Consider the following 12,607-nt stretch of genomic DNA (forward strand, 5'->3'; position numbering starts at 1 on the left):
AGTGCGTTCCATTCATTAAGGTCCCCACTTTTCCCACACAGAAACAAGAGGAAATTTCATACTGTTCCATATGCTAAGTATACGATATTCAGATCAGATCACTTATAACAGCCATTTTTTTCAGTCAGTAGCTCTGCAATCAACGCATTTCGACAAGTGTATACTCACGTGGACCGGCTAATGCGCAGAAACATCGCGCAACGGCTGATATCGTATTTGCAAAGAAAACATCCTCTTTAGGGGACCCGAAAACGGTAAAGCACTGTTTCTTTTGAACCAAAACTTCCAGATTATGAAAAGGTTGTGCGGGCATGTCAGAAGAAGGGCGAGCTGTCCTGCTTCTGCGTTCTCTTCTGGGCATCATGCCAACTTGTTTAGATCTCCCATTTCATACGCGAGTTCAACTGAGCAAATCCGTCTTCGTTCTTCTGCCCCGTGTGGCATAATTAATGTAGAATATCGCAATTTATTCTAAACATAAAATAGGCTACCTAGTGTCACTAGATAATTGATACAGAGTACCGTCACCGAGGCCCGAAAGTGAGCAACGGCAGCCATTTTGGTGTTTATCAGTGCAGCCAAATTGCCGCTTCTGCGGCCTAACCACTAACTTTGGTCAGGTCATTTGCAAACAACACTGCCGAAGATGCAGCAAAACCACATCTTCGGACACACTTCTGCAGCCGAAATGCTGTGAAGCGCGGTATCTCTTATTTGCATTCGGAACGACGCCAGTCTCGCGCAACTGCAGAAGAGAGAGGACAAGCTAAGATTAGCACAGTTGATGGACAAAAATGCATAAACAACAAAATGGCAGCGCCCATGAACTATCGCAGTGTAAACAAATGTCACGTGATGCCAACCGACCAATGATGATGGCGGCGGCACAAAACAATAGTAGCAAAGAGTGCTGATACTCTGAAATCTTATCTAGTGACACTCGGTCTACCAATATGATTCACCGGGTGTGGCTAGCGTCACTAAATAAGCTGCGCCTAAGAGTACCGCCACTTCGTGCACTCGGAAGCGTCTGGGGGCCATTGTGTTTCTGGCTTGCAGTGTTGCCATCTATCCCAACGAAACCGCCGCCGGTTGGGACGGGCAGTGTGTGACCGGCCGCTCTAGCATCCGCGCAGCGGAGAGAGAGAGAGAGAGAGATAGAGAGAGAGAGAGAGAGAGAGAGAGAGAGAGAGAGAGAGAGAGAGAGAGAGAGAGAGAGAGAGAGAGAGAGAGAGAGAGAGAGAGAGAGAGAGAGAGAGAGAGAGAGAGAGAGAGAGAGAGAGAGAGAGAGAGAGAGAGAGAGAGAGAGAGAGAGAGAGAGAGAGAGAGACGAGACGCCCAGAAACAAAATGGCTGCGCCCATATGTACACAAATGTCACGTGGTGCCGACCGACCAATTAAAATCCTGGCTGCACATAACAATGAGAGAAAAGAAGGCCGATACTCTAAAAGCCTTTATTTAGTGAGGCTAGGTGTGGCGAGAAACGAGCGCGCCCCAGTAACGAACGTGCTGGCGCGCGGAGTCCAACTTAGTGTTGCACGTATCTGCCAAAGTTGGTGCTGGGTGTCGCAGGCTTCTTGTCAACCTCGATCTGGGCACTGTCCGGTGCCCAGAGTTTGCTAAATTCTGCCAGGACTCGTTGCATAGTAGTTGCCTTATGCGGTGGCCCACTATGGGGTGCGTTTGTGGTGTTTTCTCTTGTAAGGTAATTTTTTTTAAGGCCGCTGCGTCGCCCTACACAGTTTCCTCGTGAAGCAATTTCGGCACATATCGAGCGTTTCAGATTGTTCACCAGTATTCAAAATTGCTCAGCCTAGTGAAAATGACTTATGCTCGTGTGACAACTGGACATCTGACAAACAGGACCACCCCCCAGTTCCACACTCACATCAAGAGTTCCTGGTCCTGGTGCCTTGACTCACGATGCTAGCATCGTGCACGCTTCAAGATCTCGAGAGCCTACAATTTACAATCAGGCCGCCCCTGACTGCCCCTTGAAGCATGGAAGATCTCAAGTTGAAAAATGGCAGGCTCAAACCTCTTCCCGTCCGCTCCCATCCAGGGGCGGATCCAGTTTTCAGGGGGGAGGGTCAGCTTCTATTAGTGATGATAATGATGATGGTGATGATGATGAAGAGGATAGTAACCTTTGTTTGCTCACTAAAGTTTTGTATAACAAAAAATACAAGACAAACAAACAAGAAAAAAACCATCAACTACACTTTTTCTATAACCTGAAAGGTCATCTAAAGGGGGGTCACCCCCCCCCCCCCTGGATCCGCCAATGCACCCATCACATCTTTCACCACCTCTACCGGTGTCCAGGACACCTTTCCTGTCCCACCTGTTCTTCCTACCCGCCTATCCCTCATCCATATTGTAAATGCACCACACTACCTCTTGCCCGATCACTCGCCTCCATCACCTCTTGGGAGATCTGGCTGTCTCTCCCACAAACAGTGATTTACGTTGCTCAGCAAGCTCTATGCGAACATGTCATGTGCACCTGATGCGCATGAACATTCTCAGCACTACCTACCCAGCCAATTGAAGACTGCAATCACAACTTGGAACTAGGTAGGTGCTTTGGACAATAAAGTTTGTTCTCTCTCTCTCTCTCTCAAGCTGAAAGACAAGAGATGACTCGCAGGCCTTTACGAATCAAAACGCTTTACGCTGTAATACAAAACCACTGGGGTTTACAAACCATGACTCATCATAACCGATATCATTACTGGGACCATTCATAAGCGACGTCATCGGCAATGCACGCGTCCAAGGGAAGCCAAGCCGTCTCGGAGCGCCGCACGCGCAGCAGCTCCTGCAACACAGGTTCCACTTGTTGCGGGAACAGCTCTCCCGCTTCTCGGACGTGTCCCACCAGGAGGCCCACGCGACTTCCAGCCAGCCGGTTGGCAGCGTCCCCCGCTCTTTTCAGCACAAACTGGAAGCACTTCATCTGCGAGGAGGTGATGTGAGTGCCATTCAGAGTAGCATCCATGTGAGGGAGATCCCTTCCACCACAGCTTTCCAATATTCCATTCCAATATAGGTACGAGCCCAGCAATTCCGGTGCCATGCAAAACGTTCATTGAACGTGCAAGAGAACAATTTACACTTAAGATATCCAGTAAAAAAGGGAAAAAAATGCAGCATATATGAAGCATGAGGCTCAAACCCCGTACGTGGGCTTCAAAACCCATGATTCTACCCATAGGCTACTGAGGCAGAAAGGGGAGCTTTTTTTGCAGTTGCATAAATGAATAAGAGTGTTTGTAGTGAAGCTGTAGGTGGCGTTGGGAGCACACAGGAAATGCCAGTTTAAAAAAGGTAGCGTCTATTATCCCAGCAACCATGAGAATTGCCGTCAGAAATTTCTCACGGCAGTCGCCTCTTATTGGCTAAGCACGCTACGCGGAGATTCTATGGGATAAATATTCACTAAAAAGCAGTGTTTGCCGCCGCCCTTGTAGCGCTGTGGTATACATAGTACTTGGTTTTAAACGAGAAGGCTGAGGTTCCAGTCCGACATTGTGCCGTATTTTTTTTTTAGCTTTCACAATTTTTCGGGCATCGTGATTTTGTTAATACCTTTTTTTTGCTCTGGTTTTTACTGTATCAAGAGATCGACGCACAGGACTTGCAGAATGGGTTGAATTACGCTTAATATAGGTTGTGTTCTCCGTCGTTGGGCTCGGTTAGATTAGGTTTGTTGCAGCTCGGCGGGATTTGGGTAGTTTATGACGCGTTCGGTTAGGTTACGTTAGGTTGGGTGAGGTTCTGTTATGTTAGGTTATGTTGGGACGTAATATTATTCAGCAAATCGTAGGGCAGTCAGCTCTTATTGAAACTGACGTGAGAATTTCCCGGAGGTAATTCTCACGGCTGCCGTTAGATTAGACGCAGACTTTAAAAAATATCACCACAGCGGTATGTGCCTGCAGTAACGCTTCTTAGCCTACTTTGTAAGGGCAAGGCGACTATATGGTATTGCTTGAGCAGCTTTGCCAAGCGCAATACACCAATCGGAGGGGATCGGAAGCCCCCCCCCCCCCAACCCGGGGCAATGCTCATGAGAGGCCCCAACGTCACCTTTTGTAAAGTCGCTCTCGCCATGTCAGGACAAAGCCCACTGCCCTTTCCCATTCTCCTCTGATGTGCCTCCCCTTCTTCCGTTCAAAGCAGCTGACTGGTCACACGAGGGCATGCAAACGCTGAAGAAACCTGCTGGCATTGCAAATTCTGTTGGAAATCAGCCGTACTGGCATTCTCAGTCACTCATCTTGTTCAGACCCCGTACCTCTGTTGGAGTGCCGTAAAATTGCCTGGGGTATATATTTAGCCAGATTTTCGCTGCCTTAGTTGCGAAAAATCAAACAACACCGTGTCTGGACCTTCTGGCGTTACTTCTGCCACATATTTTGTGACATTCGGGATATTAGGGGCTCTCCTGGGTTTTCTCTCCTCCATGGTGAAGGTTCTGTTATGTTAGGTTATGTTGGGACGTAATATTATTCAGCAAATCGTAGGGCAGTCAGCTCTTATTGAAACTGACGTGAGAATTTCCCGGAGGTAATTCTCACGGCTGCCGTTAGATTAGACGCAGACTTTAAAAAATATCACCACAGCGGTATGTGCCTGCAGTAACGCTTCTTAGCCTACTTTGTAAGGGCAAGGCGACTATATGGTATTGCTTGAGCAGCTTTGCCAAGCGCAATACACCAATCGGAGGGGATCGGAAGCCCCCCCCCCCCCAACCCGGGGCAATGCTCATGAGAGGCCCCAACGTCACCTTTTGTAAAGTCGCTCTCGCCATGTCAGGACAAAGCCCACTGCCCTTTCCCATTCTCCTCTGATGTGCCTCCCCTTCTTCCGTTCAAAGCAGCTGACTGGTCACACGAGGGCATGCAAACGCTGAAGAAACCTGCTGGCATTGCAAATTCTGTTGGAAATCAGCCGTACTGGCATTCTCAGTCACTCATCTTGTTCAGACCCCGTACCTCTGTTGGAGTGCCATAAAATTGCCTGGGGTATATATTTAGCCAGATTTTCGCTGCCTTAGTTGCGAAAAATCAAACAACACCGTGTCTGGACCTTCTGGCGTTACTTCTGCCACATCTTTTGTGACATTCGGGATATTAGGGGCTCTCCTGGGTTTTCTCTCCTCCATGGTGAAAACCCACTGAGTAGTGGCACGGTGCTACGTTGTCGGCCGGGAGCGAGAGCGCGGTGTTCTCTTTGTGCCCTTCGAAAACTATTTGTTCAAGGGGCCATGCAGGCAAAAACACAAGTTTGCTTCATTCGAAAGATTGCCTCGTTAGAATCATACCGACACCACTTATAGCGCACACTTTGCTCAAATAAGCTATATAACTTAGGAAAAAAAGAGAATGGCCATGCGACCCACTAGCTCATTTCCCGCAACTGAACCTGTGTTCAGATGTGCGATTGGCTGAGGCCGCCAAAAGCTTGCCGAACGAGCTATTTGCGCTTGAATGTAATGCCTATTCCTTTTGCCGCTATAATAATGGTGGGGTAAACAATGAAAGTTAAGAGAATACACGTAAACATAGAAGAACCGACGCACACTGCTGTTGGTACAGGGCGCGCTATGCTTGTTTTAGCTGCACAGCAGTCCGCCACTTTGGAGTTGTCTTACATGACACTGGCCGATTGGCGTAAGCGACGTTGTCCTATGTGAGCCTGTTTGTCGGGCATGCCCCATGTTTCACGAAACGATTACTTTCTACAGTAACAAAAGCAAGCCAGGTGCAATTATGTTCACAAACAAAGCAACGGTGGACAACTGCGCGTGGATGAGTATGGTAACGCCATCTGGGAGGACTGACAGCAAGCAAGGCTGCAGAGCCGAATGACGCACTGGAAGTTCGTTTGAATACGCACACTGATGACTTCACGGCAGACGTCACAAAAACACACGATTTGGCGGGATAATCAGAACTTTAACCTAAATTGATGAATTTCTGACAGAATACGGAACACGCGCTGGGGGCACTATAAAACACGAAATCTTTTGAATAAAACAAACTTGTGTTTTCTCTACATGGCCCCTTTAAGCAACAACACAAAAGCGTTCTTGCCTCGGCCAGCATATCAGCAGCCGGAAAGCGAAGTGCGACCTTGAAGCAATCGCACAGCAGCCATGCGAAGAAGTGGATGGGAAGTAGGGCCGTCGATGCGGGGACCCGCTTCGCCTCTTTTCGCCCTTCTCCCATGACGGCCACAATGAGTTCGGCCAGGAAGGATACGAAGGCCGTCCACTGGAACGTGGCACCCTCCAGCTCAACGGTGGGCCAGTCATCGTCGCCCGCCTCCTCCCAGAGTCGACGGGGAAGCCAATCGTTGCGGCGCTTGTACCACTGTTGACAGCAGTCTAGTAAGCAGTGGAAGAACCTCGGGTCCCGCTCCATCTGCAGACCAATAGGGGAGGGTATTGTCATGAAGACACATCACAAATATAATATTTTCGGGATCCTAAGCACCCCCCGATTCTACGCACCCTCCCCTACTTTCGGAAAAAAAAATTGGAAAAAAGTTTGCATGCGAATCTAAGCACCCCCTTTTCCTAAGCAACCATCGCAATGGAGATTTCACACGCGTGGAAAGAGGACCAAGCAGACGTTGTGTTGAAACCTTTTATTAAGTGCTCAATCACAAACCACTTCGAGGCAACAGAAGATGTTCAATTACAAACCACTTCGAGGAAACGGAAGACGACCTGGATACTGAGGGTGGCGGCTCAAGCAGTGCGATGCGCTCAAGTGGTAGTGAGTGACAGGGTATATCAGACGTCGGTCCACTGTCTGCATGTAGTTTTCTTTCGAATATCAGCCAACTAAAGCATTATTTCTTGTGCCCGTCTCGTCGAGATACAGCCACAAAAAATTAAGAGGGGTGGGGGGTTAATTAACTTTTTTTGAATCTAAAGTTCCCCTTATAACTTTGGGCATCGCAATCGTGGAAAAGAGGGGGTGGTTAGAATCGAGTAAATACGGTAGTATGTTCTATTTGAAAAAAAAACTAGACTGTGGTACCTCAAACAGCTCCATTCCAGCCACAAAAGATGTTTTTTAACCGAAGAACACAAGATATATTACAAAATCCCCAAATGCGTTACAGTGACGTAACAAGGGCAGGAATGACGTGGGATGAACAAGCACTCCCACATTCTTATTGATATGTTAACTATACATTACCATTTAACTGATCAGATGAAACACAAGAAGACGACAATCTTACAGTTCTATTTTTTGGCAGTGGCTTTGGCTGGCGGCCGCCAATCACACATATCGGGTGGTACGGCGATAATTGGAACACTTTGACCTTTTTTCCTGAGCGAACCGCCACTCTGGTCGTGCTCGAACTTCACAAGGAGGTCGCATTTTGCGGTCTATTTTGTTTGACACTGAGAACAATGATGGAGCTTACCTGTTCACTCTGAAAATAAGTAAAAACGATTTTCGCCTATGGGAAAATGGCGACCGATTTGGACGTGCGAGCCAGCGCACGCTCATCGTGGAGCGACGGCGCCACCTAGGGTATGCAGAGCGAAACGGACGATGGAGATTCACGCTCCTTCCACGGCAGGAACGAGCCAAATGGGGTAGCAGACAATCAGAAAATCAAAGTTATCTCAAAGAGCTCTGCAGAAAATGTGAAAGCAGGTGAGGAAACAAATTGTTGGCGACGACGAACTGTGGGTATAATTTATTGTGATTGGTATCAGCTTTTATAAATGCAATCATTTGTGATCCTCGTAAACTAGGAACGAGAGATTTTCTGATCGTCTGCGACACAATTTCACTCCTCCGTACCGTGAATCCCCATCGTCCGTTTCGCTCTGCATACCCCAGGTGCCGCCGTCGCTCCAAGATGAGCTTGCGCTGGCTCGCACGTCCAAATCGGCCGCCTTTTTTCCCATACGCGAAAATTGTTTTTGTTTATTTTCAGAATAAGCAGGTAAGAACTGCGGTTGTTCCCGGTGTTAAACTATTTTAAAATAGACCACAAAACGTGACCTCCTTGTGAAGTTTGAGCGTGAAAGGAGCAGCGGTTCGCTCAGGAACAATTTTTAAAGGGTTCCAATTATTGTCGTACCATCCTGTACAAGGTTCTTTGACGTCATAGAAACTTTGCTGGAAAGTGGGTAGAGAGTCGCCACTGTTGAATATGTTTTTTTTTTTTTTACCCTTCGCGGTCTGTTGTCGGGCCGTGCCCGAAAATGCAACACAGCCGTAGTGGTCCGCTGTCAGTGTTTGCCCCACTTAGGTGTTCAAGGTTAAGTTTCGCGGTTTTTCTCAATGTGATGCCCCCGCATTCCTTGTATACATGATGCACCATCTCTTGAGGGGTAAGGGAACTTTTGTTGAAGTTTTCTTCTTTTTGGACCAGGGTGCAGCGCAGTGTTCAGAACGGTCTTTCTGGATTCCAGAACGTTTTCACGTGCGCGCTGTTCGCCGAGAAACATGGCCGCTTCCTCATCGCGTGCATTCTACGGTGGTGCACTTAGCAAAAGCGATGATGACTTCACTGAGGAAGAGAATTGCTTGCCTGCATCAGTTAGCGATGACAGTGACTCGGCAGTAGGGAGCCACGTAGACCACAATGGTAGTGGAGACAGCACCCTGTGTGAGCTACGCATTTTGTCAAAAGAGAATGACGTGGTGGTGAAAGCTTTTTTTCCGGGAATCTTGATGTTTCCACTGTCAATAGTTTTATTTGGAGGTGCATACAGCTGCAGAATCATGGCAAGAAAAACATGCAGTACTGCCACAACTTCATCCAACAGCCCGTGGGTGATCTGACGGCTCGAGCCAAAAAGCGGGGCCCGTCCGCACGTATGGAGTACTCGAGGAAAGGCTAGATGGGGCGAGCCATTTCATCTGCAAGGTCCCAGGCCGAAGCAGCAAGGACTGTGCTGTTTGTAGCGATAGAAAAACAAGAGGAGGCAGGAGACAAACTTTTTGGCAAAACCTGCAGTAACAACCGTGGCCGGTGCCCAGGAGAAGGCTTCGAGTGGTTTCACACGCCGCTCAAATATTGGTAAAGGAGTTGCAAGCATAATAAAAGAGAAAAATATAAATATGTTGTGAGCTTTTCTTGCACAGTTTGTTCTTTCCTTCGCGGTGCCAGAAACTGGCAAAAATGGTTGCAGACTGGAACGGCCGGAAAGTGGGTAAAGTGCCTTACCGCAATAGGTTAATATTTAAATAATCTGTTGGAAGTTAGCGATATAAAATTGGTGTTGTTGTTATCAGGACAAAACCGCATCTTCAAGGCACTCAACTGGCAATTTGTCTTCATGGCACCTTTACCGACAGTTGAGCACGTTCCTGCTAGCAATTTAACATTACAGAAAAACCACCATCGGCAGGTTTTACTGAGAGTGAACAATTGCTAGTGAGAGCGAAAAATCCTGTGGTGCTATCTTTCAGCACCAACTAAAACCCCCGGGATTGTACAAGGCACTGAACCGACAAATTGTGCGTTAGCAAGAGCGGAAAAGTTTATGCCACTCGCGGCCGCTACGAGGGTACGATGACATCAGTGAGCTTAATGCAATGCGAAGAAGGCCAGACAATGCTACCAAAAGAAACGGAAGTTGTGCACGAGCCAGAATTGTTAGCACAATCATTAATGAAATCGCTCTATCAAAGCGTCTCATTCGCATTAAGGGATCCACAGAGGTGCCTAATTTGGCTCTAAATCTAATGTGTTGTTCAACAAAACCTCGAAATTACTTTGTAGAGATTGGTAAGTGTTCACCCAGTTTGATGCCTAAACGGGCCTCCGAAATAGCCGAGAATGTTTGAAAGATGTATTAGCCTGTTTGTATTGTGCCACAAAAGAACAGCGAACCCAGCTTCTGCAATGTGGACGCCATGTAAATGGTAGGATTCATGCAGAAAGCACAGCCAAGTCACTGTGCCAGCAGGCTTGGAGACGCTGCCTCTTCCCTGCAACCTGCTTTTGTTGCAGCCATGTAACTGGGCATATATAGATACACGATGATTTGATTTCATTTGGAATAACGCTTTGGAATTTGTTGCCCACAAACATCAAATTCATCGATTCTGAACGCTTATTTCATAAATCACTTGTCGTCAACAGTCTGCCGGTTATCTACAATGAACCTCGTTTTACTATGTACGACCGTAAAATGTCTACCCCGTTCCTAGCATATATCTCTGTTTAAGTATGTTCTATTGATATTACGTGTTTTGCAATCTATTTATCTTTTCCTACATTGCTTCACTGGTCTGTAACGCTCTACCTGCCTGTGTGTACGTTTTTTTCCTACTCGGCACAGGAGGTCCCCTCGGCAGTGTACCTGCTTCTTATAATAATAATTGTCATTGTTCTTTCTCGTATGCAAACACTTTTCAATAAAACCTGAAATCTAAAACCTGTAGATTAAAGTGCATACACCTATGCACACTGGGTCTATGTAAGCATCTACCCGTCTGCTATTATAAATATTTACTACCATCCCTTCCTAAAGGTGAGAGACGCACAAAAGCTTTCTCATATAAAAAATTACGCCCACCTCCCCTCGCGGGAACCCTGGTGTGATGCGACGTTGAGGGAGGTTCAAGCGCAAGCGGAGAGCAACCGTCGACCGAAAGGCCGCCGGAGAGCGGCACACCGGTCATATGCGCAGCGCGCCCGAAGGAGAGGAGACCGCGGAGAGAGAGAGAGTACTGCACATGCGCAGCACCGCGCGCAGCGCCGCCCACCGGCGGAGTGAGAGCGCGCTGGGCCGCACACGCTCTCACCTGGGCAGGCGCCGGGGCCAGTGCGTCTGCCGCGGCTATGACGCAACACAATCCAACACAATCCACTTTAATCCAATCTAAATCCAATCCAAGTCAAGCCAATCCAATCGAATCCAATCCAATGCCCCTCGCGAGGGTGTTCGCTATCGGAGAGGAGAGGGGCAGAGTGGCTGCGGACAACAACGGACGCACGCGGACAACGGACGCACGCAGGAAGGACAGGGCCTCCGACAAAGTGCTCTGAGCGTCGCATCTAAAACTGCATCAAAACTTTTGCTAAAAGTGCGTCCAACCTTGGCTGAAAGTGGGTCCAATCGATCGTCAAACATTCAAAGACCCAAATCGCAATCGCAGAACGAAACCATGCGCCCATTTTTCACGCACTAAATAAACGCATCTACAAACAATCTAAATGTATACCCATACGTAATTTGTGAGATAAAGGTGTACTATTGCACTCCTTCTTCATGACAAATGCGTGTATTGTCTTATCTAGAACTGCTCCTTTTTCGCGATTTTCAGGTAACCGTTATGACGCAATGAAAACCTGGTTTCACGCACGCGCCATGTAGTCCAGAGATCTTATGAGAGCTTTTGGGTCGGCCGACCGGTCTATAAGAAAATCCGTTAGTTTTTTACAGGACGCCATCGGTCCCACTAAGAAAGCTTTCGCTTTAAAAACTGCATATTGGCAATGGGTGCTTCACACACAAACAGGGGCACAGTGATTCGTACCGAAATGATCATTTGGCAGAAAAAAGCGGCCGGTTCCGCGTTGGCGATTCTCACTGCGGCTGCCTTGACGACGCTGCAGGCCAGCCGCTTCAGTTGTTCAGCATCCATGGAGTCGGGGTCTGTGGGCGGGAAATTCGAAATGCAAGCAGCACGGTTAAAGGCACCTGGTAATGTAACAAAGCTACAGGAATGGAGCACAGTATATGGTATGTAATATGTGCGTGCATGCGAGCACGTGCGTGTGCAAGTGTGTGTGTGTGAGTGTGTGTGTCTATACATACGAAAATCCCTCGTTAACTCAAATTCGTAACATTTGTTGCGAATTTCAAGATAAGTGCACATGGGCTTTGAGTTATGTGAAATGCCAAAAATTTGTGGCCAGGTCACTGAAATGAAAGCTAGTGCTGGTAACAAACGCTGCGATGAACAGGGGGCTTCGTAATAAAGGCAAGATATTTCGCAGGAAAAACCAATTGTTATAATTGTGGAAGAACTGCGTGATGCTCGCATGTTGGGCGTTTGTATGCCTGGCCCCCTGAAAGGCGTTCTCAAGCTACTCAATGCATTGCATCAATCGTTTGTCGCTACCGCTACCTTGCTGTGAAGCATGCACAGCATTTTTCTTGTTTCTGCAGTTGTAGGTACTTCTCGAGGCTCCCCGTTGTCCGCAAAATCAGCTACATCGTCCACTAGGTATCTCGTCGGTGGAGGCGTCGGACAGCATTCCGGTAACGACAACATCGGCCTCGTACAGCGCGTACGCTGCGTAAATTTGCCACTCAAGACTGCGTCCGGCCCCTAGTGGGAGCTAAGCATTCGAACGGAGAACTCAAGCTGCCTGCAGCGGACTTTGCGTGTCCTCTCTGTCAACAGTTTAACATATCCATGGTCTTTGAAGAAATGTTTTGTGATAAAGGAGGGAGGGGGATACATAGCGCCTATGGGAAGCAAACGCATGACGAAAAAAAGTTTCGACTTAAGGGGGACTTAAGTGGGGGAGGGAGGGGATACATAGCGCCCATGAGAAGCAAACGCACGACGAGAAAAAGTTTCGACTTAAGAGGGACTTAAGTG

General features: G+C 47.8%; 1 protein-coding gene across 2 annotated transcripts in view; it reads right to left on the reverse strand.

Moving 5' to 3' along the window:
- Positions 1 to 2,655: 2,655 nt before the first annotated feature.
- The window catches only part of LOC144163232 (uncharacterized), a 52,161-nt gene continuing 42,209 nt past the window's right edge, over positions 2,656 to 12,607 (reverse strand). For both annotated transcript variants that reach the window (XM_077694095.1, XM_077694094.1), the window contains exons 6-8: positions 11,534 to 11,652; positions 6,104 to 6,433; positions 2,656 to 2,961 (exon numbers count right to left, since the gene is read on the reverse strand). In XM_077694095.1, the coding sequence (XP_077550221.1) occupies positions 2,734 to 2,961; positions 6,104 to 6,433; positions 11,534 to 11,652 (677 nt within the window). In that variant the 3' untranslated portion in view covers positions 2,656 to 2,733. The remainder of the gene's footprint in view (positions 2,962 to 6,103; positions 6,434 to 11,533; positions 11,653 to 12,607) is intronic.

The sequence above is a fragment of the Haemaphysalis longicornis genome, unplaced genomic scaffold (assembly GCF_048455015.1).
Source record: "Haemaphysalis longicornis isolate Haplotype H1 unplaced genomic scaffold, Haemaphysalis longicornis Haplotype H1 scaffold_12, whole genome shotgun sequence".
NCBI classification, from domain to species: Eukaryota; Metazoa; Arthropoda; class Arachnida; order Ixodida; family Ixodidae; genus Haemaphysalis; species Haemaphysalis longicornis.